Source organism: Fusarium tjaetaba, assembly GCF_013396195.1.
Source record: "Fusarium tjaetaba strain NRRL 66243 chromosome Unknown NRRL66243_c0000040, whole genome shotgun sequence".
In the NCBI taxonomy this organism is placed as follows: domain Eukaryota; kingdom Fungi; phylum Ascomycota; class Sordariomycetes; order Hypocreales; family Nectriaceae; genus Fusarium; species Fusarium tjaetaba.
The window spans coordinates 123,660-147,969 of record NW_023501236.1 but is presented as its reverse complement, the minus strand read 5'-3'; the positions used below and the strand labels follow the sequence as shown (position 1 = coordinate 147,969).

Genomic DNA, 24,310 nt, shown 5'->3' with positions numbered 1-24,310 from the left:
GGCTTGGCACGTTACTAGCGCCTGCCTGTGTCGAGTTATCTTATAAGCCTTAAATGTTCTAAACGTTCCTTACAGAACAGTGCTGAGGTTGAGGACTTTGTACATGTTGGCAATATATTTAGTCTCTTACTGCATTATATATAGAATATTAGAAGTAAGTTGCGCTCTTGCATTTTTAAGAAGCCTAGGCTAATATAAGGATAGAGACCCTTGTAAATCTTATAGGGCAATATTAAACATAGGCAGAACTATAGTTTATACCTTTGGCTAATTTTTTTTTAATTTAGTGTTATGTAAACCAGGTCGAATAATCATGGCTTGTGCATACCCCTAACTTGCGTAATCAAGTCGATAATAGTCCTTGTAAAAGGTATGTAATCAAGACCTAACTCCCGCCCAGCCGTCTCCCCATCCACACCATGAGACTCATCGGGAGCCTGCAGCTCTGTCGACACATTATCTGCCCAGGAAAAATGTGATCCAATGATGCTGGCGGCCTTGCTGTATGTAAATCTCTCAGGAGACGCTGGAATGTATCGCTTTCCGCCAGCCTCGGGCCGCAGAAGTGCCTCCATGTGAGCTTTCGCCAGGTCGCGAACGTCGATCCAGAATGGTACCCTCGCAACTGGGAGCGGACTTTCACCGCAGGCTATTTTGAAGAGCATCTTGTTTGACTCGTTCAGCGCCTCGACGTTCGTAACGGGATGTCGTATGGGACCAAACGTCATAGGCGGGCAAAGGGTGACTAGGTCGAAGGAGGGCTTCTCTTTAGCCATGAAGTCCCAAGCTTTGAGTTCTGCAAACTTCTTAGATCCGCGATATGCTATCACAGCACTCGTTCCCGGGTCGATCGACTCTTCGTATGATAGAGGGTTCCAGTCATCGCCAGTATAAGTAAAGTACGGTGGTGCCTTGCGCCCAGCATCAAGGACGGATGCAAAGGAAGACGTGATGACGACGCGCTTTGCTTTCGGCGAAGTAGCTGCCGCTTTGAGGATGGAATCAACGCCATTGATTGCTGGTGTAACCAATTCCTTCTTGTTGTCCTTGGTGTCATACGTGAAAGGCTAGATGAGGTCAAAATCTGCGTAACATTATGCTGGTCTTTCATAGCACGTACACTTGCCACATGAATAACAGCATCAATGTCCTGGATAGCCTCCACAAACCCTCCCGGATTCTCAAAGTCGTCGATATTAACGAAATCAAGCTTCTCTCGAAACTCAGGCCTTGCATCAACCATCGCCTTGCCTTTAGATAATGATCGAGTAGCCCCGCGGACTTTTATACCGCGCGAAAGAAGTTGGTCGACAACATGTGCACCAATAAACCCGGTGGCGCCAGTGACCAACACGTATTGTCTAATGAGTCAAGACCAGTCAGTCGTTTTATCATAGTGTAAGAGAAATGTATGTTTGGACGAACATTGCGGGAGGCGAGGACATCATCTCAGATAGGATATGCTCAGGAGTGAGTATCAATAACAAAGGGAAAGGAAATCGCAAGTTATCAGATTAATTTTTTACATAATTTAACTTCATCCTTTCAACCGTATGTGCATAAGCAGCTGGCCACTATTCGTATCACTTGTGTCGTACCGTATGGTGAGCTCTCAATGTCTTCACTGTCGGTTCATTGTGCCGCCTCACCCCGCTAGCTAGCCGATATAGAGGCGCGGGCGCTCTGCCGCCTATCCCCGCCGCCAATAACGCTCGTCCATACCAAGACTAATACTAGACTAGCTTGTGTCGAAGCGGTTAATGCTACCCGGATTTAATTCCTCCCTCGCCACGGAGTACTCTCGCGTAGTCTACGCCGAAGCGTGTATCAGCCGATGGGTTGTCTGATCAATTTCCCCGCACAACGCCCCATTAGCTCGAGGTTCCCCAGACCATACCCCAGACCCAAACGTCCGGAAACCGGCAAAGGCGCCTGATATAGAGATAGTGTCCCCTGTGATTATTATAAATGGCAACAGGCCATCACCTCCTCCATTGTTTGATCCTATCGTCATCCTCTCACAATCCTCTCTTCACAAGACTGATACTCAATGGCTTTGGGTAATCTCAGCGGCACGCCACTCTTGGTGTGCGTGACACTTGTCAATGCTGGTCAGTGACTCGGTCACTCTATTATGAGTTCTGTGCTGATGCGTCGACTTAGTCTCCATGTCATGGTTTGGTTACGACCAGGTAAGCTTGCCCATGTCGTATCAGGTTCAGGAAAGTTAGGCATTAACGGTCCATCAGGGCGTTTTCTCATCAGTTCTCATCTCAGCCGACTTCAAGTACTGGTTTCCAGAGACTAAGGTCGCGAGTATCTCTGGAATTGTTTCCAGCTGCTTTGCAGTAAGTAACAAGCTTACCTTTGAACCAGTGTATGTGCTCAACTACACGATAGCTGGGCGCCTTTTTTGGGGCAATCTTTGCCTTTGTTTGCGGTGACAAGTTGGGGCGCAAGAAGACCATCTGGGTTGGCCTCCTTAGCAACCTTATTGGCGCTGTCCTACAGATCGTATCATGGCATCTTCCTCAGATGATAGTCGGGCGTGTCATCAACGGATTCGGTATGGGTATGTCTCCAACGTTCATCTACTCCACGCAAGTTGAAACACAATCTCATGTATTGGCTCGCAGGAGTTACCTCATCAACCTGTCCCGTCTATCAGGCCGAGTGCTCTAAGCCTCGCGTTCGAGGCAAACTCGTTGTCGTGCAGTCCCTTTGCAATACCGCCGCCTTTTGCCTCGCCAATTGGATGAACTACGCCCTCGGTGTTCGAAGCGGCCCTATCCAGTGGCGTTTTCCCCTCGGATTTCAGCTCCTATTCCCCTGCGTCATCGCTGTTGCGTTATTGTTTGTCCCCGATTCTCCTAGATGGCTGATGCTCAAGGACCGGCACGAGGAGGCTCTTGTGGTCATAGCACGACTTGCTGGCAGCAACGCGACCACCGAGGATATCGAAGTCGTGACAGAGTTCAGATCAATCCAAGCGACAATCCAGCAAGAGCGCAATGAGACCGTATCCACGATTGATATGCTCAGGTGTCGTGACAAGACTCAAAACCTTCGCAGAATCCTACTGTCGTGTGGTACGCAATTTATGCAGCAGTTCTCAGGGGTCAACGCTCTCGGTTACTACCTACCTACCATGTTACAGCAGGTTCTTGGCTACAGTGCGCGCCGAAGTCGCCTTCTCACTGGTGTCAATGGCACCATCTACCTGTTTGCCGCTATCTGCTGTCTGTTCATCATTGACCGCTTCGGTCGCCGAAAGTAAGCCTATACCTAGCCCACGAATACCTGTTAACTCACTGACCCTCCTAGGATGATGCTTTATGGAGCAGCGACAATGGGCTCGTGCTACATGATTGTGTCCATGACTCTTCTCGGCGCTAAGCATAACCCAGGCATGAAGGAGAGAGTACGTCATGGATCACAGACATCCAGATTGAAGTAAACAGCTAACCTCCTCCTAGCTCGGCGAAGTTACTACTGCCTTCTTCTTTATTTACTACTTCTGTTACGGTACTAGCTTTGCCAAGGTTCCGTGGGTGTTCAACTCGGAAGTCAACTCTCTCGGCTGGCGCACGAGGGGAGCTGCAGCTGCCACAGCCACTAACTGGATGGGTGGCTTCATCGTTACTCAATTCACAAAGACTGGCGTTGACAATCTCAATTGGGGCTTCTTCCTTCGTGGGTGTCCGGTAGCTGCAATCTTCAGAACAAACCGCTGACAAGGACAGTATTTGCTGGCTTTTGCTATTCCTACTTCCCGATCGTTTACTTTCTTTATCCCGAAACCGCTCGTCGTACCCTCGAGGATATGGACCAGATCTTCATACAGAATCCAGGTCTGATCGTTTGCCATGTTCCAGAGCTCACGCAGAGAGAGCGTCCTGAGGAACTGATTACTCTTGAGCAAAAGCGAGTTGAAAAGGCAGAAGTGGCTCACGTATCCTATGTGGAGCAGCGAACTTGCTAAATACTAGACTCTTCTACTGGGGAGAGGCTATCTCATTTAGTCCCTTGAAGAGATATACTTTGCAGGACCAAATGTAGCCGTCCAAGCACGAATTCTCTTCCCAAAGATATACATAGGGATCACGATAAGAATCAGAAAATACTGCAGCCCAACCATCTGTCCAAATGCCTAGAGCCACGTGTTAGCAGGAGGCTGCAATAATCTGGTAAGGATATTAGATATGCATCTCACATTCTGTACGCCTGTTCCCTCCTGCCACTTTGTTGTGTACAGTGCCAGAATCGTTCCAACCGAGTTTCTGATGATGAAGATGACGACGAGAGCCTCACCTGCAAGCTAAAGGAACATGAATCAGCAAACGATGTCGATTGACTTGCCCTATTATCACTCACCTCTGGGTAGCAGTCCACAGCATATGTCACAGCCACATTGGACACAGCGGTGAGGCCAAAGCCTTCCATTGCATAACCAAATGCGGAACCAACCCAGTTGGTGTGGTGTGCTATACAGAGACCGAATGTAAGGACACCCATGGGGCCAATTACGGCTGGGACAATGATTGCTGGCAGTCGATATTCTGGTTCATGTCGACCTCGGTTACGTTTTGTCATTCGAATTGCAATGATGTCAATAAGTTTGCCTCCGATGAAGAACGCAAAAACGGCGCCAATGAACCCAGACACTCCCAGTATACCAACCATGCCAATATGCCAATCATATGGCGGTTTTGTGAAGGTTGAAGATGCCGTCAGTTGAACAACCAGGTTCCTGTAGGATCTCGTATTAGCCCTAACAAATACCTCATGTTCCATTCAGCTTCTTCAAAGACAAGATAGAAATGAAGGGAAACTCGGAACATATGAACATTATTAGGTGAGGCCTACCAGCCAACAAAAGCACCAACTGTTAGTCCTGTCCACAAAACAGGTGGATAGGCTACCAAGGTGAGAATTCGTAGAAATGTAGCGACAAAAGAAGCGTTCGAGTCGTAGCCACGAGTGAGACTCAACTGAAATAAGAAGCCTCTCTTGCCCTTGTATGATTCAACCGGAAGACTAAAATCCGCCTTGTCACGAGGATAATGTGACTCGCGAATCGTGAAAACACCAACGATGAAGGTAAGTCCCGCTGCGATGCTAAGAATACCGCAAGTCCACCGCCAGTCGATGTCCTGCGTCACCCAGGAGCAGATAAGCGGACCAAGGAAGAAACCAGAACTCAGCGCCATATGAAATATCATCATACAGTGACCGCGCTCGTGGATGAAGAACAAATCTGTGACTAGCGAAGGGACTGTCGCGTCGGATGCCGAAGCTGCGAAGCCAGAAATGATTCGAGCTGCAAGAAGGCTTCCGTAGGAATGCGTCTCGAAAGACCAAATATTACACCCCATCAGGAGCAGAAGCGCTACAAGATATACCGGGCGCTTTCCAATAACACGCATCAAGGGAACCCAAATAATATTTCCGACTCCCAGCCAAAGCACATTGAAGCAAACGAGGTATCCCGCTTCGGTGGGGGTTCGATGAAACTCTGCAGAAAGAGGTTTGATGGCGACGGTGAAGTTGGATGCGTTCATGGTGGCAAGGAAGGTGAAAAAACACACCGTCAAGTAAGTTGAGTACTTCTCAAAAGCTGACCAATTCTGTATAGTTTGGATCGCATGGCTGTCAGATACAGATTTCCTAAAAGTTTCAAGCAAAGTATAGACATACAAGGGGGTCATTGGGATCATTGGTAGGTCGAGGAAACAAGACAATACCACGACTATTCAACTTGACAGAAGAGGTCGCGGCAGCTAGAGTCTTGAGGTCATCCCCTTCACGGTGTTCACCATGAGCGGTTTCGTTGTCTTTCTCCATGAGTCCCTCAGTAGAGAGAAGTGCAGCTGAGTATAGAAATAAAATCAAGATGAGAGTGTAATGTTGTGAGTTGCGGAATGAGAATACAAGCAGGAAATCGGGGAGGAGCCAATACCCTGTTTTTAACTGCGATCGCTTGAGACCATATCTGCCCAACACAACGCAACTCAACGAACTAATAGAAGCTCCAAGGGGCCCTGCAAATACCGTAATCTTTCAGACTTCCAATCTGGGGAAATCCGGGGAAGCGCATTCCCGGATTGCGGGGAAGATTAGATTTGCAACCGGAATATCCGCGTAGGGTGCAACTTAACTTACCTTGACAATGAGCGGGGCCACAAAGGTTTTCGGAAATCCCGACCTGACTCTCTTCCATGTCTAGATCCTTGTAGCTGTGTTGAGCGGAGTAGGTTTCCTCGTTATCTTGTTTGATATTGATGCTTGTGGGGTCACAAATTTTATTTATCTTTACCTCGACTTCTAGGAATAGAGACCACAGTTGTCTACATTCTAGAATCTATCTCGCTCAGCCTTTAAACCATGCCAGAAGACATCAAGATGAATCACGGTAGTGATAATTCCAAATTTGGTCTCATTATCAATGGACAGAGAAAGCCCGTGGCGCGCTCATTTCCTGTTCTTGATCCAGTCAGTCAGAGAGAAATTCACTTAGCTCCTTCTGCAGACGAGAACGATGCCCTCGAAGCAGTCAAAGCCGCTGAAGTGGCCTTTGAGACATGGCGGGACAGCACTCCGCTTGAGAGACGTACAGTCATGCTCAAGGCCGCCGATATCATCAGAAAGCGCAGCGACGAGATCGTTGCGGCAATGGTGCAGGAGACAGGCGCCAAAAAGAGCTGGGCATCATTCAATATCGAAACCTGCGTTCAGCTCATCCACGAGGCTGCTGCAATGGCAACGCAAATTAAAGGCGAGCTTTTGCAAAGTAACAGCAAAGGTGTGTCTCTTATTATTCCAAGACTGCCAGTAATCTATTTCGCTTGTTGAGATCATGTTCTGAGACCGTGTTTAAATCCAGGAACTACTGCCATGATATTCAAAGAGCCGTGCGGCGTGGTTCTAGGAATCGCACCTTGGAATGCTCCGATTGTGAGTAAATCAATCTTTGTCATGATAGTATTCTGACTAGAGCCACCTAGATTCTAGGAACGCGAGCTTTCGTTATCCCGATTGTCTGTGGCAATACAGCGGTGCTGAAAGCATCTGAATCCAGCCCATACACGCAATATCTTATAGTTGATGCTTTTTTGGAGGCGGGGCTGCCTGACGGTGTGCTGAACTACATATGCTGCCCACGCAACGTGGCGCCATCGGTCACAGAAACTATGATTGGCCACTCAGCTGTTCAACGCGTCAACTTCACTGGCTCAACAGCCGTTGGTCGAATGATTGCGACTGTGTGCGCAAGATATCTGAAGCCTGCCATTCTCGAAGTGAGTCATCAATAGTGGTTTCTGTTCCAGAACGGAAGCTAATGCTTTGATTCCTGGCAGCTCGGAGGCAAGGCACCGATGGTGATTTTGAAAGATGCAAATCTGGAAGAGGCTGTACGAGCAGCCGCCTTTGGCGCAATGCAACACCAAGGCCAAATTTGCATGTAAGAGAACAAGAAAAAAGTTTCCTCCTCTCCTCATAGGCTGTATTCTGAGCTGCTTGTAATTTTAGGTCTACTGAACGACTCATTGTGCACAAATCGATCTTTGCAAAGTTTGCAGAACTTTTCGCTATCAAGGTCAGTGATAGCAGCTGTGAATTTGATACCTACCTAGCTAACTCGTAATATCCTAGATCAACTCAATGCATGCTGCTGACCCATCCAAAGATGGCACCGCGGCCCTTAGCTCTCTGATCAGCCCAACAGCCGGAACCCGTGTCGAGAACTTGGTTATAGATGCACTCTCTAAGGGTGCCAAAGTGCGGGGCGGCAAACCCGGGTTTGAGGGTGCAGTTGTCCAACCCATTGTACTTGAGGGCGTAAGCAAAGAGATGGACGTCTACTACCAGGAATCCTTTGGGCCTGTGGTGTCACTCTTCGAGTTTGAAACAACCCAAGAGGCTGTTGATCTTGCTAATGACACAGAGTATGGTCTCGTTTGTTCTGTCTTCAGCGAGAATATTTCCGAGGCTTTGGCAGTTGGCCGCAAGATCCGCAGCGGATCCTGCCACATCAACGGAGCAACCGTTCATGGTGAGTCTGTCTATAAAGACTCCATTCAAGAAAGCCTAAAGTGCTGACAATTCCTGACTTAGATGAGCCTCATCTCCCACTTGGAGGGCAAAAGGCTTCTGGCTATGGGCGTTTTGGGGGCTCTGCATGCATTAATGAATTCACTGAGGATCGAGTAGTAACAATTAGTGCAAAGGGCGGTTTCTTTCCTATCTAGGCTCCAAGTTCTTCTTACTTAACCGCTCTTTTACAGCTAGCTAGGTATATAATTAGTAAGACATTATAAAGGAACAAGCATCACCTAATCCTCTACTGTTAGTTTATCTTTATAATCTTTAGTTTTCAATGAGTTTTTAAGTGGAAGTAAAGAAAAACACTGCTTATAATAAAGCCGGTCTCTTTACAGCTTGGCTTATAGGTCTATAGTAAATAGATCACTGATTCCTCGGATTCTCCGAAACCAAAAATATTTGTTTTTGTCCTCGCTCCTTATTATTAAGCCGAAATCGCCTGACCAGTCCTCCAATGTAAGCCTGGCAACGTTCGTAGCTTGCCGCTATAACCGAGCCCCCACAATCCTACACCACACTAGTCAACATAATGTAGAGTCCAACCTGGACTCTGGCTATCGTTTACTTGACGCGTGTCTCTTTATCGTGGTTCTTGGGCTCGGAATTTCCGGATTGCGGGGAACTGGACGAATCTATGATCCCTGGTCGCTTGACTTGCTGGAATTTCGGTAGACCCGAGCCATCGTCTTATTGGCCTTTATGAGGCAAGGCACACGCATATCATTCTAGCCATTCGTTTCCATTATGGCTTACATGGACTGCAAGTAGGTATACGTATATATATATATATATATATATTCGTGTTAACCGATGCCGACAGGCCATCGCACGGGAAAGCGTATTATTACCCTAAGTTGATCAGTTGGTTTACTTGACGTGACGCAAAGACAATGAGCGACTACACGACAGCAACGGCCATTCTTGAAGCTCTTGAGAGCGCTGGAGTGACTCATTTATACGTTAACATCGGCAGTGACCATCCGGCATTCTTGGAAGCTATCAGCAAGCGCCAAACGGAAAAGACACAAGGAAGCCTGCAAGTATTTACAGCGCCCAATGAGTTCGTGGGCCTTAGCGCAGCCCAGGGCTTCTTCCAGGCCACAGGTCGTATGCAGGCCGTGCTAGTCCATGTCGATGCCGGTACTCTCGCTATGGCCGGCGCTATACACAATGTTTCACGGGCGCGAATTCCCGTGATCATGATTGCGGGCACTAGCCCAGTCACAGAAGAGGGAGAATTGACGGGCACACGAAATGTTAGTATGCTTCACTTCCGAAAAGGCGTATTCATTTACTAAGTGACATGCTTGCTCCCGCACATACAGGAATTCATTCATTATCTTCAAGACACGATTGATCAGCGCGGCATCGTCCGTGGCTACACAGTCCTAGATCAAGAGATCAGGACGGGGAGAAACGCCAAGCAACTTGTGCTTCGCGCGGCACAATTCTCCAAGAGCGACCCGCAAGGGCCTTCATATTTGATAGCCTCGCGTGAAGCGTTGGAAGAGAATATCACACCATATACTGTGGATGAGAGGAAGTGGAAGCCACTGGCACCTCGCGGCCTTGCGCCGGTCGTTGTGGATGAGATTGTCGCAAGTTTGATCTCGGCGAAATCCCCGGTTGTCGTCACTACTTATCTTGGCCGTGATACCGAGGCTGTAGCAGAGCTCATCAAGCTTTGCGAGTCGCTCGGAGTAGCTGTACTCGTATGTCACACTTGCTTGAAAGTTAGAAGCCTTTACTGACTGATGTTCGTTGCATGAAACAGGAAGCTTTGCCCGCTTATATGAACTTCCCGCATGACCACTGTCTCTATGCTGGCAACCATTGGAGTGAAGGTCTGCCCAACGGTATCCTGGATAATGCAGATGTCGTGCTTGTCCTAGACTGCGATGTTCCGTGGATCAAATCTGTGTTCCGTCCTTCCAAGGTTGCAAAGGTTTACCACATTGACTGTGACCCTCTCAAGGTCAACATGTCTCTGTTCCACATCGATGTAGAACTCTCCTGCCAAGCGGACATGACTACAGCATTACGGCAGTTGAATAGTGCCATTTCTAAATCCAACTCTATATCTGCACAAGTGGTTCAGGCTCGGATCGGCAACGTTACCTCGCTACATGACACCTACATCGATAAAGTCAGGTCAATGGAGGCACAGCCTGCCACGGCCATCACTCCCCACTTTGCCTTGTCCAGGCTGCGCGAACACCTCACTCCGGATACCATTGTCCTGAGTGAAGCTATTTCCAACTATCGGCCCACATGTGATGTGCTCATGCGCTCGCAGCCTGGGACGTACCTGACCTCGGGGGCAACCGCTCTTGGTTGGCACGGCGGTGCCGCCATTGGGGTTGCTATGGCTCACCCAAGTCGACTGGTTGTGGCTGTGACAGGTGATGGTAGCTTCATGTTCAGCATTCCATCCACGGTGCACTGGATGGCGAGACGGTACGATGCGCCATTTTTGACTGTCATTCTGAACAACCGAGGTTGGAAGAGCCCGATGCTGAGCGCCCTGGCCGTTCATAAGAACGGGTACTCGAGCAGGATGGTCCAGGCAGACGATTTACATGTAACATTTGACCCCAGCTGTGATCACTCGCAAGTTGCGGTGGCAGCGGGAGCTGGTTGGGGAACAGTTGTCAAGGAACCAAATGAGGTGGATGCAGCAATCGCTAAAGGCATTGAAGTTGTCCGTTCTGGCAGAGCAGCTGTTGTCGATATCTGGCTGCCAAAGTTCAACATTGGCGACCGAGTTGGTTAGTTTACCTTCTGTCTGGAAAATGTAGATATGATAGATAGAATGAGAATATACAATGCCCTAAAGGTGGCTGCAAGAGGTCATAGTGGAGCATGAAGAGCCCATTGAGACAATGCCAACAGTTCAAGGCAGGCCAAGACACTAGAAGGAACTGGTGTCCTGAGCTACTAGGTTCTTAGTTATACTTATGTAATTCTTGAGATTGTCAAGCCGTGTTACTGCAAGGTGTCTGAATATTAAACTTATCACCACTGGAAGCTTTCCTCAAAGTACTCAATAGGCGGCAACGATGGCACTGTCCTTGCCGCCACCACGCATCTGCTCTCATCGGCCATCTTGGCAGGACCGCTAGTGACTACTGCGATGCTTCCTTCATAGTCACCCTCTAATGCTCCGTCAATGATCCCTTCAACGTTCAATCGTTTGGACTTCCATTTCGCGAGTCGGTACATGGTTTCATCGCATGCTATTCTGCCATCAACATCGCCGGCTGTCAGATAGATGTTGATTTCTACCCGATCGTTACCAAGCACATTACTCAAGTCATTGTTCAGAACATCAACGGCGAAGGCTGATTGTCGCACAGCCCAGTGGACTTCGATCCTTGACGGCTTGCTCGAGAGTCTTGTGAGTTTGTGAAGATATGATAACGGGACCGCTATTCCGCTCCCACCGACGATGAATAATACTTTTTGGAAACGTTGAAGAGGTAGAGTCTTGCCGTATGGACCGTCAATAGCCACACGTGCCGTCGCCGGTTTCGGTCGTTCTTCTTCGGCATACTCCCTTAGTCGCGAAGTGAAGCTATCATATGGCCGAATCAAGAAGGTCATTTCTCGTTGGGACTTCTTGGATACAGGTCTCTGTTCATCAAAAGATCCATGGTTCAGCAACGGTGCATCTTCTTCAAAGGTATCTGTATCGCATTGATCGGGTCCCGATATTGTTGCTACGGTGAAGGGATGGCTTTCCCAAAAGTTCCGTTGATTGAGCACCATGATATAGTAGAATGTCCCTGGCTGAATGCTGTAGAGACTTGAAGAATTTGGGACTGTCATGCGGATCATGTGTGCGTCTTCGTTGTAAGTGATGAGAGCCTTGGTGTCCCAGAACTTGGGGTTAAAGGCCATGATGCGCAATCCGCGAATGACCCGATCAAGAAGCCAAATGAGTGCTGGAACCCACACAAGAGGATCGTAGGCACCACTAAATATCGACACGTGCCTGATATTCTGTTAGTTCGCGATGTAGCCCGTGTTATCATTGTTGAGCGTACCCGAGCATAGTGACGAGGACCCAAAATGATAGTACAATATGCGTAATGAGAAAGAACTCGTAATTTTCACGCCGTACCCAAAACATTGATAGTCCCACCAGTAGACAAATGAATATTGTGGCCTATGAAGTGGTTAGTTAATGGTAGCATCGTGGGCTTAACTCCTCACAAGCTCCCCAGTCCACCAAAAGGTAAATGTCCATATTTGACAGAAGTACTTCCAGCCACCACCTGCAAAAGTCAGTAAGCATACCGACGAAGCTAGTCAATTACCCTACGTTGCAGAATGATAATTGTATATCCGATTGAATGGATGATGGCCTGTAACGTGGCGATTCGACCAACCCATCGATGGAAGTTGTTATAAGTCTTGAAGTCCCAGCCTGTTAACCAGATGATGATGTTATTCCTCATACCGAACAGCCATATCAAGGGAAAGTTGGCAAAGGAGAGTATCCCAGTTCGATCAAATACGTGTCGCAGCACTTGTGTCCAGATGGAAGGGTAGCTGGGTATTGATAGGTCAGTATGCCTTTCCAAATCGAGTAATGGGGAAACTTACTAGCCATAACCTTCAAATATCTCGTATCCGTGAATAGTACATGCTATGTTGAGGACCACGAAAAGAATGAGAATGAATGTCTGTATCCTCGGAGGCAAAGTGCCCCAGCCCCCATAGTCTTGTACACAGCGTCTGCCAATAGTTGCGGGTAGAAGAATGTTACGCCTTACCCACGACGTCTTTCGACCTTGGTAGAAGAAGGATCGGCCTAGAGCCCGGTCCGCGATGCCCACTCCGATGACCAAAGCCCAGAATATCCCCATGGCCCAGCCGTAATAGTTGTGGTAGTCCCATATGTAATCGTGTGCTTCCTGTTAAACCCGTTAAATGATCTCGTCAGTTTCGGGATGTTATACTGACCAGCGTTCTGACCCATATATCATAGTATGGCTGCGATGGAAGCATCAGGGCTCCATAAACATAGGATCGATCCGGGCTTGTGGCATTGAATCTTGCGATAGTCTCGATGTCGTGATCTGTAAGGTTATTGATGATACTATGTGGTAGAAGATAAGAACCGCTGATATCGTGACATGTCTGGTTCATTGAGGCTGCCTCTGCTCGCCAAAAATCCTCAGAGCAATTTATTTCCCAGCAAAGATGAAGCGAAGTTTGATAAATGAGGCTGGTGCATTCCTGCACCGTGAAGAAAACACCCGGGGGAGCATCGGCAAATCGGAGAGTTCGAAATGTTTGTCGGCAAGCTTTCCCGCAATGACTTGGGGTAGCTAAACCCTCAGCATGGCATAGGAAGCTGAGAGCGAGGAGCCATAATATTTTGCGTCCCCAGTACCGCATCTTGGGCTTTGATGGAAGGTTCAAAGGTTTCAGAAATCATGATGGTCATATTGACCAAATCGTTATCAGATGATCAGATAATCAGCTCAGTGGGTCGGCATCACGGGTTTATCAGTTATTCCGATAGTCTTGGGTTTAAGGCGCTAAATACAGGTAATCAACTCTTGGCAGCATGGAACGAAAGCTTGTTACGCTCTGTCTTCTGTTTGGAAGCCATTAAATACAACAACATTGCACCAAAAGATCACAACACTCGTTAAATTAAGTCAGGTAATAGTCATTCAGCACTGAGGACGCATGCAAATGGTTGAACTTGACACCAGCTTCACGTAGTATGAGGCAAACTGTAGCGATTGTATTAAGGTAGTTGTAGCTATGGTTTCGGGTAATAATATGGTAGTAGATACTTTTTGGAGACCAGGGAAAGGGAAAGCCCCAGTGGCATTATCATCCCCTAAGCCAGGGACTTTCTGTCTGACCTATTATAAAGGTCTTACATTCACAAGTTGACATCATCTACTTTCGGTACAGAGCAGCCAGCTTCTGCATGAATGTTGCAGGCTCTTGCTGAGTCGCATTTGCGTCTCTTGGCCCATTCTGGTCTGGGACATCGACAATCTCACCATCAAGACCCTTGTTGTTGACGGCGTTCTGCTGCTTGCCAAGGTAGAAGTTGGGCATGAAGAGAGAGGCGATGAGAGGAATGCATGACAGGCAGATTGAAGCGATGGTGATATGACCGTTGACGATGGCGTAGGCACGGATAGAACCTTGACGAATAGGATCGAAGAAGTCATACTTCTTGAGAGTCTTGATGTTGCCGTAAATGGTGGCAATGGTGGTATCGTCAACATCGGGCATCTCGACGTGCATCTGAGCAACCATCTCTTCAGTCCAGATGCTTGTCGCGACAGCACTACCAATACTGGATCCGAGAGTAGACCACAAGGTGATAATGGAGATGAGAGAAGCAACGTCATCGTGGGGAACAGAGGCCTGGACACCAACTCGAGCACCAACGACGTTGAGGGAAGAAAGGCAGAAGATGAGCTGAGCAGCGACAAGACGAGCAGTGTCCTGGGTCATCATTCCGTTGGGGCTGATGAGAAGACCATAGCCGAGAATCCTGGCAGCAGCACCAAAGATCATGAGGCCCTTGTAACGATGAGAGACACGATGGATCAATCCAACGACGGGGCCGACCAAGCAGAGACCCATGGTAGTGATACCAAGGAAGATGGTCCACTGGTATGTAGTCCACTCCTTGATGATGAGGATGTAGGACGAGAAGTAGGTGTTGCGAACAGAAGAGGCCATCTGATTAAAGATGTGAATGATGACGCCAGCGATAAAAGCACGGTTCTTGACAATGCGCTTGGTCATCATTGGCTTGGGAGCAAGATACATTTCGTACAGACCGAACAAGATGAGAATAACAAATCCAACGACGATCATGGCGATCATACTTGGGTTGTTCCACCCGCCTTTTGCGCTCTTGGCCAGTGTGATGGGCAGAAGGATCAGAGAGAAAGCGAAGCCAAGAAGAATAAGACCAACGATATCGATGTCAATCAGACCACGGTATGCGAGCTTGGCCCAATAGGTCAAATTCTTGGGCGTGGCCTCGGAGCGACCCAATCGAACGTCCTTGGAATCAGCCATGGTGACCATTCCAGCCTTTTCACCACGTCGCTGCATAGTGTAGAGGGTGAGGATGGCGGGGATGAGAAGGGCGGGAACGAGGATAGCGAACATGCCGAGACCCCATCGCCAATCTTCATAGAAGCCATCAGCGATGAAGCCGTTGACGGGCACAGTGACAATGAAGGGCAGAGAAAGACAAGCACTGAAGAAGCCTCGCCATTCGAGAGGAGTCAAGTCAGCGACGATGATGTCGCTGAGAAGATCAAGACCAGATTTGCCGACTGAGGTGAAGCAGATACCAACAGTGTAGGCAGTGAAGCCCGAGGCGCTAGCAGCGACAGCAAAGCCGACAGCGTAGAAAGCAAGCACCACGACATAAGTAGTAGGTCGAGAAGTAATATCAGCAAGCTTTCCAATGAAAGGCTTGCTAATAGCACGAATGATCTGGCCAGCCGTATTGACAGTACCGAGCTGACTGTGAACACCAAAGGTCGAAGCCGCAAGCGTTCCAAAGATGGTAGTCGTGATACCCATGTCAAGGGCGTAGGCGAACATGGTAAGACCAATGGAGATACCAAGAAGCCAGAGAAGGATCTTGCCCTTCTTGCCAGACTGGTAGAGCACCTTGTTGAAGGCCTCGACCCTTCCTACGCCGATTTCCTTATGGGCATCATCGTCGGAGACGGGCGAGTTGGACGCGTCGTAGTCTTTTTTCTCGTTGAGCTCGAACATTTGCGACGACGTGTTTTGGGCGGCGGGGGGCTGCTCAGTGCTGCCCTCGGGGTGCTTAGGCGCTGACATTTTTGGGGGACGGGACAGAAAAAAATGAGCTGTAGATCGCTCCAGGTCGGGTAGATCAACGTAGCATTAAAAGAAGGGGAAACAGGGAAGCGGGAGGAAGAAGAGAATGAAAAGTCTTCAATCTGCAGCGGTAGTGCCGTCTGGCCTGACTTTTCTAAAGACAACTTCCAAAAGCTGTTTGGTCGCCCCCATTTCGCAGAGAAGGAAGAAAGACAGGACCAACAGACAGTGTGCAGTGCAAGGTACAGACAGATTACAGGACCCCCTCGTTCGCCGGTCCTCGGCTCGCCTACAACGGACGATAATAGTGCTGATTCTCGGGGCGTGAGTGGGGTATACCTTAGCCAAGGCGTGGGAGGACCAGAAACAGGTGAGTCTTTTTTTTTGTTTTTGCCCGGCGAGTCGAAGAAAAAATTATCAGATCTTGTTCATATCCACTTGTGTTGGTTGGTAGCCAAGATTATCAACAGGTCGTCCATCTAATCAGATGGTCGCGTGCAGTAGGGATCGGCCGTGGTGTGGGACGGGCTGCAGATCTCTGCCCTGTCGGGGTAGAAGTACAGTGTATCACACATTTACACAGACGGTAGAATATCCCTGGCCCCATGCGGTCTCTGATGCAGCTGTAACCCATGCATCAAGATTCCAAGAAGAGGGAACGCGCCGACGCTTCACATGCCTTGGTTGGTTCACGGGAAAGGCAAAGTTTTCTTGACAAATCAGGGGGTTCTATCAATGACGAGCTAAGATCCTGAGAGTGGCCAATTGCTTGTCCATCATGAAGATCTCTTGGTCCGTTCCTTGCCGATGTCACGGGCTTGAACTCAATTACAAGACATCCCGTTCATGCTTCAGCTCGTGACGCGTTGCTTCGAGGCTATAATGCATAAAGTTTGAACTAAAGTGAGACCCTATACCTGGATCGATACCGACGACTTGGCAGCGGTAGTACTTCAGGGTTTGCAAAAATAACGTTTACGCCGTTCATGTAACATCGGTACACAACATTCCCATGGTCTTCGTCTTGGCGGATGCTGATCTCTGTTCACTTATCAATCTATGCACGTAAGAGTCATCTAATCATCAGACGATCTTATCAATCTAAGCTACTCCGTTGTCGCAGTGGCAATCCCAAGTAAATGTAACGTCCTTGTCGCGTGACTGGAAACCTGAGTGAAGAAGGATCAAATTAAGTAGATTTAGGTAGGAAGTCTATGGATATGAACTGAAGTATTTGCTTGTAAAGACTATGACTAAATGGAAATCTTTGCTGCATCGCACAAAGATCTAAACACACTGCCTGGACTGGCATACAGCTCCGAGATAGTGTCAAACTCAACTACTCTGCCGCTGTCCATAACGACAACCTTGTCACACGTAGCAACAATCGTATCCAGTCGATGAGCCACTGTCAGAACAGTTGCGTCTCCAACGACCTCGTTCAGCATGGCTTGAAGCTTTGCGTCTGCTCTGCCATCGATAGACGCCGTTGCCTCGTCTAGAATAACAATCTTGGACTTGCGAACGAGCGCTCTAGCAATAGAAATGAGAGATCTTTGTCCTTGCGAGATGTTGGAACCGTTTTCCTTGACTTCTGAGTCTAGGTTTAGACTTGATCCCTCACTGCTGGACTCCGAATCGTGCTTCTCATTTTCCTCTGCTTCTTTATCTTGTTCTTTCGAGAATCGGCCGAGGCCAACGCGGTCTAGGCATTGTTGTAACCACTCGTCGTCGTATTGTTGGAAAGGATCAAGGTTGTAGCGGATGGTACCAGCTAGAAGAACAGCATCTTGGCTGATGACGGAGAGGCTTGATCGGAGGAGGTGGAGGCCGACGGTGTGAATGTCGACTCCGTCGATGAGGATTCGACCACTCGTAGGTTCGGTGATTCGCAACAATGCAGAAATTACTATTCGAATGTCAGTACCTGACGTAGAGGGACTATTCTTGGTGCTTACATGTTGTCTTGCCTGCGCCCGTACGGCCGACAATGCCGACTTTTTCGCCGGCCTTGATGTCCAGGTTGACATCCTTGAGTGCAGGCTCAAGTCCGGGACGATGGCTGAGGGTAAAAGACTGAAACTGAACATGACCAGCATGCGGCCATTGGCGGGTCTTGAGCTCCTTGTCAACATCATCAACTTGATGGGCAGGCTCTTGCTCAATGTTGTAGGCATAGTGAAGCATTCTCTCCACCGAGTTCATGTTGTTCTCGATCTCTGCGCTCTGACGAATCATGTTGCCAAACACAGCCTGAGCTGTGACGATGTAGGACAAGACTACACCGCCAGACGAAGGATCAATAGTCCCACGAAGTCCAACAACAAGTAAACCAGCAGCCAGAACAAGAGTCGCGCCACAAAGGTCCAGACGGAGGTTCAGCCACCGCTGACAAGAGACAGATAGCCAATAAGCCGTGTTCTCCGTGTCAATTTTGCGCGCGTTATCGTCGACAAAACGAGGGACTGCGCCAAAGGCCTTGAGAGTGGGAAGACCTGAAAGTGACTCGCCAAAATGCTCATAAATTCGACTTCGAAGCAGATTGTTAAGACGACGGAGTTCCCGCGATGATGGGCGGTAGTACATGCCCGTCCAAGTGTAGATGAGAAGCAAAGCGGCTGCGATAGCTAGGAAAGCTGGTACAATGATGCTGACAACAATGATTGTGCCCAGGACCTGAACAAAGGTTGAGATGAATAGACGTAGAGTCTCACCAACCACGTTATCCACTGCATCAACATCTTTGCTGAATCGATGCGTGATACGGCCTTGAGGCGTAGTATCGAAGAAGGCCACAGGCGCAAGAAGAACCTTGGACATGGATGCATGATGAAGTTTGTTCGAGCACCAGAAGCAGAAGAGTGCAAATGTCGCGCTCATGCAGAATAGACCGAGAGATTGTCCAGCCCCAAAGGCGGCGTATCCTCCCATGTATGCGTCCTCAGAAATGGTGATGTACTGGTTCTTTTGCCACCAGCTGAGCCAAAGCGGTGAGACGACGCTGGTTCCTTGGTAGATAGCGATGGAAAGAATGAGGAGGGGGCCTGTGAGCCATGCGTTGCCGAATTGTGCGTAGCGGATGTAAGTTCGGCCACTGACTGAGCCGACGACTCGTTCTTCAGTCTGCATCACCTCTTTGCCACGAGTCTGGGTGACCTGCTTGGCTTTGGTTTCAAGCTTGGCTGTATCAGTCGGTTTCCCCTCCATGGCGGATTCATCAAGAGCCGCCTTCTCGGAATCACCACTACCTGTGGTTTCAGAATCCGAGTCCGAGTCCAAGACTAGTGAAGAAGACCCTACGAACTGAGAAAAAGCTCCATTCTGACTGTACAGCTGCTCAAATGAGCCCTGCTCAGCGATGCGGCCCTTTTCCATGTAGACAATGTGATCGGCTTGTCTAGCAAACGGAATCGAGTGTGTAACCAGGACAATGGTTCCCTCATTGTTGCGACGTGCCTGGTTGACAACCATGTCAAACACGCGAGCACCAACGTGAGCATCCAGAGCTGAGAAACAGTCATCAAGGAAGAGTAGTGGACTTCTCCCGTAGATAGCTCTCGCAAGACTGATACGCTGCTTCTGGCCACCAGAGAGCGAAACGCCATTCTCACCAACGACCGTCATGTCACCATCAGGTAAAGCCTTCATGTCCTGGTGGAGGCAGCAGCGTGTGAGAACTTCCTCATACCACGCGAAGTCAAGAGGTCTGCCGAAGACGATGTTCTCTCTCACCGTTTCGCTCAGAAGCCATGCAGTTTGAGGGGCTAGGGCAATCTGAGATGAAGAAGTCGTGAGGCTGAGCTGGCAGGAGCGTGCTTGGATGAGATGCAAGTCGCCGAGAAGTGCCTTCAAGACGGAGGTTTTTCCTGATGCGACGGCTCCAACGATGCAGACTAATTGATTGCGCTTTACCAGTAACGAGTCGATCAACAGTCTTTGGCTCTGACTAACCGCTCTGCTCTCTGGCTGGTTCTGTAAGGCATCCTTCTCTTCTTCCGCTGCCAGAAGCTGCGTGTCATCATGATAGGCAAAGGTAGCATCCTCTACTCGAATCACGGTATCTGAGACTTGGTTCTCCTCTGCAGAATAGCCAAAACTGGTTTGGGGACTAGATGAAGGTGAATCTGGGTCCACATCAGAAGCGAGCATAAACAGTGCGAGTCGCTCCAGTGCAGCTCTAGCATCTGCAATAGCCGATAGAGCAGTAGGAAGAGCTTGAAGAGGTGTTCTCAACAACATAAAATATGCAAGGCCAGAAAATACAACGCCTGGGTCCATGCCATTCTTGCTAGTCGCGCCATAGCAAACAATGCTGACGACTGAAGCAAGAGTTGGCGCCGTGTATGAAACCGCAGTGTTGAGAGCTCTGAGAAGCATTCTCTTGCGGATATACACAACTTCATCAGACCTCAGCTTTCCGATCTTGGAGAGCAAACTCTCTTCATAAGCGTTTGTTTTGACGAGGCGAATAGCGGCAACGGCTTCTACAACTGCTTTGACTCGAGCGTCTGTGAAGGGCATGCTGCCGCGTCGCAGTCGAAGTAGGCGGCCCATCATGAATGACTGAAGAGGGTATAGAAGCGCAAGCAGACCGAATCCTGGTAGAGCGCTGTACCCCATGGTCCAGATAGTCAAGGCGAAGCAGAGCAGCATCTGAAAAATACTGGTCCAAGCGACGTGGAAGTAGCCACAGCAAAAGTCAACTCGCGTCACATCAGCGCTGATGAGACTCATGAGCTTTCCAGTACCAAGGCCATGTTTGAGCTTTGCTTTTTCGCTCAGCTGTGTCGTTGCTCTGCGATAAATGACGTGCATCAATGCACCCCGAAGCAAGACACCAGTCGTGTAAGAACGATAGAAGCCATGAACGTTTGAGGTGACTGAGAAGACGAGAAGAAGAAAGAGCCCAACGACGTAGCCAAAGCCTGAGCGAAGACCTTGTTGCGATGAGTCTGATAACGTGGCGATGAGAAATCGGATGAGAAGAGGCGATAAGATTTGCGACAAGTCTCCAGCAAGCTTGAAGAGTCCTCCGAGCCAGAACCATTTGAAGCATACATCGTTGAGAGCCAATGTCAAGACAGTCGTGTCAGTTATATGTCTTGCCCAGAACGGCCTCCATGAAAACGCTTTCGACGAAGTAACAGGCTTTCGTCCTCGGTTTACAGCGAGTCTCGCAGCCCAAGCTTCTTCCAGACGATTTGCATGATCTTCCGCCAACCTATGGCTAGGCATGTCATACAGATCATCTGCCTGAAGAGGTCGTGTGTAACCTGTTCTCAAAAGACGTCCTAGCCAGTTGAAGGTCAAAATCGACAGCCAATTTGCCCGAAGCTCTGGCATAGGAAGCTTGTCTTCATTTTGGTGCTCGACATTGCCTGTCGTAGGGCCTTTTGGCGCTGTGAGTCTCTGCTGTATTGGCTTGACTGATAGGAAGGGTACGCTTCTGTACCACTTCCTTGGGGGGAAGCTCTTCCCGTCGTTGCTGGCCATGGTGGTTGAGACCAAACTTGCTTTGTCGAACGAGTCTCACTCGGCAGATGGCTCTGTCACCAAGGTCTAGGCCGGCTGAGAGCCAGCGTATGCTTCATGCTTGTAGGTCCGTATTCGGAGGGATCTCCCAAAGCAGGATCCAAAAACTGTGTGGATACCCGCTTAGGAAGGTGTGCAGATCAGCAATAATTCCATTCAGGGTTACATCGCAGGTTATACGCGATGGGGCCAGTTGTAAGTGGATGCAAAAACGGACGACGCTGTCTTTGCTTCCATCACCTTCCTCAAGCCGTTGATCTAGGTGGCTGCCTCTTCCAGCTAAGCTGCTAAGGATCAGAACCTGTTTAGCCTGTTTCGTTCTCACAGTGAAATCCGTAACCGCTTTCCGATTACATAACGTGCCGCGGTGGGTTCGAAGCAAGGAAATTAAATAAGCTTACGGTCGGCTTCCTCATTCGAGTTTAACCCCGGCACTTGATTCCACTTGAAAGGGGAAAAGAAATGCCGATCTCCACACAGTTTCTGGGGCGAGTCATGCGCTATTTGTTACGGATTGACCTATCAGAGGCGGCATGTGAAAAAGACGGCTCGGTGCGGTGAAACAAGCATAAAAGTTTTGGTGGCATATGACGTTGGTGGGGGCTTCGTCCTCGTTTAGCACGGTTTCTTTACCGAGGACCTCCTTCGGTTCCTGTATACCTGTTATTCTTACAGCCATCCCGTGTAAAATCAGTGTAGATATTACAATTGAACTGCCTGAACACGGCACAGGGTAGGGATCCTCCGAGGCCATGTAGACAGATGTAATAATGCATGTGAGACACTGAAGTTTGAGCTTGGCTGATGAGCTACCCTGGATTGAATCATCTGGGGGCACGCATGTCACGTCACAACGGACTGCCTCATCGGCCGCAGCTGAATGAGATTGTGAATGAAACGTAGAAGGTAGACTAGTAACTCTTTTGAGCATGATCATCGTGTCAAGCTGGCCAAACAGAGTCAAGGTAATTAGTATTAAAACTCCTTGTCTGCTTCCATCTCTTTGTCGATAAGACTTCTATGCACTCGTAAATCCAGCAATCACTCGTCACAAATCATTATCGTTATCTTCGTGAGTCCACTTGGTTATCTTGTCGTCGTCTTGGCTTCCTACTAACAAACACTTATAGACGTTGTCGCCCAGCATGACTACTGACCGCATCACTTCTGTTGCTCCCCCACGCAACCCGACGCCACCAAAAGAAGCTTGGGACACTTCTAAAGAGACCTCGTTCAGACTCCCCGACGGCGAAACCAATATCTGGATTGCTAATACTGGCCATGGCGATGGAAATGACTATCTCGTTGGATCTGGTGACACGACATTGGCGCGATGGTCGGTGGATGGTCGTGAGACCAGAATATCGCCAGCCATGGTCAACGACAACAGAGCTCAATTCGGCCCCGTCTTTGAGCTAGAGATCTTGAACTCTGACGTTGCTGACCCCCGTTCGCCTTTCGCATCTCACGGTAGACAGCAAGACCTCGCATTGACCTGGGCGTCTATCTACGCTCTTTGGCTGCACCCAGATCACAGAGACGATGACTTGATAGCCATCTCTGTCGACAGTCAAAGAATTGGCGAATACATCAAGTGCACCGGCCTGGGCGTGCTATCGCCATTCTCACCTACTACAACTCCCCGCGAGACTATTTACTGGCTCTCCCACGATGCATTCTGGCAAGGCGCTGGAGCACCCGACTCACAGCACTGGCTTCAATCACGACCTGAAGTGACATCATTCCCAGGCTTCAACGGCACAATGGGCGTTTTCGCGAACCAATTGGGCTTCACGCGCAAGGGCAACGTCTGCACCGTCCATCCCGTTCGACCTCCCAAGCCCAAGCCTGGCACTGTCATCTACTCCCGCTTCATCGTCGAGCTTGGTCAGCAATTACAAATCCGACACATCGACGCGTCCAACCCCGTTCACTTCGAGACATACAAGCGATGGCAGAACTCCGACCGAGTCAACAAGGCATGGAAAGAGCGTGGACCAGACGAGCATCATCGAGCATACCTTGCCAAGCAACTGGAAGACCCTCATACCATGTCATGTGTGTTTGAGTGGGACGGAGAACTCGCAGGCTACACCGAGATTGGATGGGCCATGGAGGACAACGCAGCCTGCTTCTTTGGGTCCAACTGCAACATCACAGTGGGCGAGCACGACCAGAACTCACACATTATAGTGGGTGAAGAGCGCTTCCGCGGCGGCAAGCGGTATCAGGCTGTCGCCACGTCGATCAAGCACTGCTGCTTCCTGCGCGATCCTCGCACTAAGCAGGTGATAGCCGAGCCTGAGTATGATCTTAACCACGTTCAGATCCAGGACAGGTTTTTGCCGCAGGAGAGGAAGAAGCGTTTCCACCTGCCGCACAAGACGGCCATGCTGTTCGCCCTGCAGCGTGAGCGATTTTTCCAGGAGGCGCATTTTGTCTAAAATTGGGGGGGCGGCGCTTTAGTTTAGTTAGCATGGTAGATCGACAGACCGGACCCTGAAAGAATTGAGACATTCTCGTTTTTGCAATTGTAGTTTCCATGACGTAACTTCGTATTAACCGTGATGAGTAAGAATTATCTGATGCAGCTATTGCGATTGTGGCCAAGATCTTCGGAGAGATAACGTAAAACTTGTTAAAGTTGGTGTGGCTGCATTGAGTCACCGGGGCTAACCGAGCTTATTTTTGTTTGCACTGTAGGTAACCGTAATCTTATCAGATCATCAGACCCCCACTGCGTTACGCTGACCGAGATGAATTATGGGTGTCAGCAGGGATCGGACGTTTCACCGAATATGGATACTGTAGCTACCTACCACTT

At 49.1% G+C, this 24,310-nt stretch overlaps 9 protein-coding genes across 9 annotated transcripts; 4 read left to right on the top strand and 5 right to left on the bottom strand.

The window, feature by feature from the left end:
- Positions 1-311: 311 nt before the first annotated feature.
- FTJAE_2216 (dihydroflavonol-4-reductase) lies at positions 312-1,243 on the bottom strand (the record flags this gene model as incomplete). Its single annotated transcript, XM_037348388.1, has 2 exons — positions 312-1,067; positions 1,121-1,243. 2 exons carry the CDS (start codon positions 1,241-1,243, stop codon positions 312-314), a joined length of 879 nt encoding a protein of 292 aa, XP_037210720.1.
- An 807-nt stretch (positions 1,244-2,050) lies between these two features.
- On the top strand, positions 2,051-3,982 carry FTJAE_2215 (sugar transporter STL1; the record flags this gene model as incomplete). Its single annotated transcript, XM_037348387.1, has 8 exons — positions 2,051-2,111; positions 2,164-2,192; positions 2,250-2,348; positions 2,401-2,572; positions 2,637-3,273; positions 3,325-3,421; positions 3,477-3,693; positions 3,744-3,982. The coding sequence occupies 8 exons, from the start codon at positions 2,051-2,053 to the stop codon at positions 3,980-3,982; spliced, it is 1,551 nt and encodes a 516-aa protein (XP_037210719.1).
- A 36-nt stretch (positions 3,983-4,018) lies between these two features.
- On the bottom strand, positions 4,019-5,844 carry FTJAE_2214 (polyamine transporter; the record flags this gene model as incomplete). Its single annotated transcript, XM_037348386.1, has 5 exons — positions 4,019-4,150; positions 4,214-4,318; positions 4,375-4,750; positions 4,867-5,627; positions 5,698-5,844. 5 exons carry the CDS (start codon positions 5,842-5,844, stop codon positions 4,019-4,021), a joined length of 1,521 nt encoding a protein of 506 aa, XP_037210718.1.
- A 540-nt stretch (positions 5,845-6,384) lies between these two features.
- On the top strand, positions 6,385-8,249 carry FTJAE_2213 (Vanillin dehydrogenase; the record flags this gene model as incomplete). Its single annotated transcript, XM_037348385.1, has 7 exons — positions 6,385-6,802; positions 6,884-6,954; positions 7,005-7,298; positions 7,359-7,462; positions 7,531-7,597; positions 7,654-8,053; positions 8,116-8,249. 7 exons carry the CDS (start codon positions 6,385-6,387, stop codon positions 8,247-8,249), a joined length of 1,488 nt encoding a protein of 495 aa, XP_037210717.1.
- Positions 8,250-8,993: 744 nt separating this feature from the next.
- Positions 8,994-10,876, top strand: FTJAE_2212 (acetolactate synthase; the record flags this gene model as incomplete). Its single annotated transcript, XM_037348384.1, has 3 exons — positions 8,994-9,359; positions 9,429-9,815; positions 9,878-10,876. 3 exons carry the CDS (start codon positions 8,994-8,996, stop codon positions 10,874-10,876), a joined length of 1,752 nt encoding a protein of 583 aa, XP_037210716.1.
- A 242-nt stretch (positions 10,877-11,118) lies between these two features.
- Positions 11,119-13,257, bottom strand: FTJAE_2211 (ferric-chelate reductase; the record flags this gene model as incomplete). Its single annotated transcript, XM_037348383.1, has 6 exons — positions 11,119-12,097; positions 12,150-12,271; positions 12,319-12,380; positions 12,428-12,657; positions 12,712-13,022; positions 13,072-13,257. 6 exons carry the CDS (start codon positions 13,255-13,257, stop codon positions 11,119-11,121), a joined length of 1,890 nt encoding a protein of 629 aa, XP_037210715.1.
- Positions 13,258-14,025: 768 nt separating this feature from the next.
- Positions 14,026-15,954, bottom strand: FTJAE_2210 (siderophore iron transporter; the record flags this gene model as incomplete). The annotated part of the gene is made up of 1 exon (XM_037348382.1): positions 14,026-15,954. The coding sequence occupies one exon, from the start codon at positions 15,952-15,954 to the stop codon at positions 14,026-14,028; it is 1,929 nt and encodes a 642-aa protein (XP_037210714.1).
- A 1,253-nt stretch (positions 15,955-17,207) lies between these two features.
- On the bottom strand, positions 17,208-21,447 carry FTJAE_2209 (multidrug resistance-associated 1; the record flags this gene model as incomplete). Its single annotated transcript, XM_037348380.1, has 2 exons — positions 17,208-17,863; positions 17,913-21,447. The coding sequence occupies 2 exons, from the start codon at positions 21,445-21,447 to the stop codon at positions 17,208-17,210; spliced, it is 4,191 nt and encodes a 1,396-aa protein (XP_037210713.1).
- Positions 21,448-22,631: 1,184 nt separating this feature from the next.
- Positions 22,632-23,930, top strand: FTJAE_2208 (lysine n-acyltransferase; the record flags this gene model as incomplete). The annotated part of the gene is made up of 1 exon (XM_037348379.1): positions 22,632-23,930. One exon carries the CDS (start codon positions 22,632-22,634, stop codon positions 23,928-23,930), a length of 1,299 nt encoding a protein of 432 aa, XP_037210712.1.
- Between the last annotated feature and the right edge of the window lie 380 nt (positions 23,931-24,310).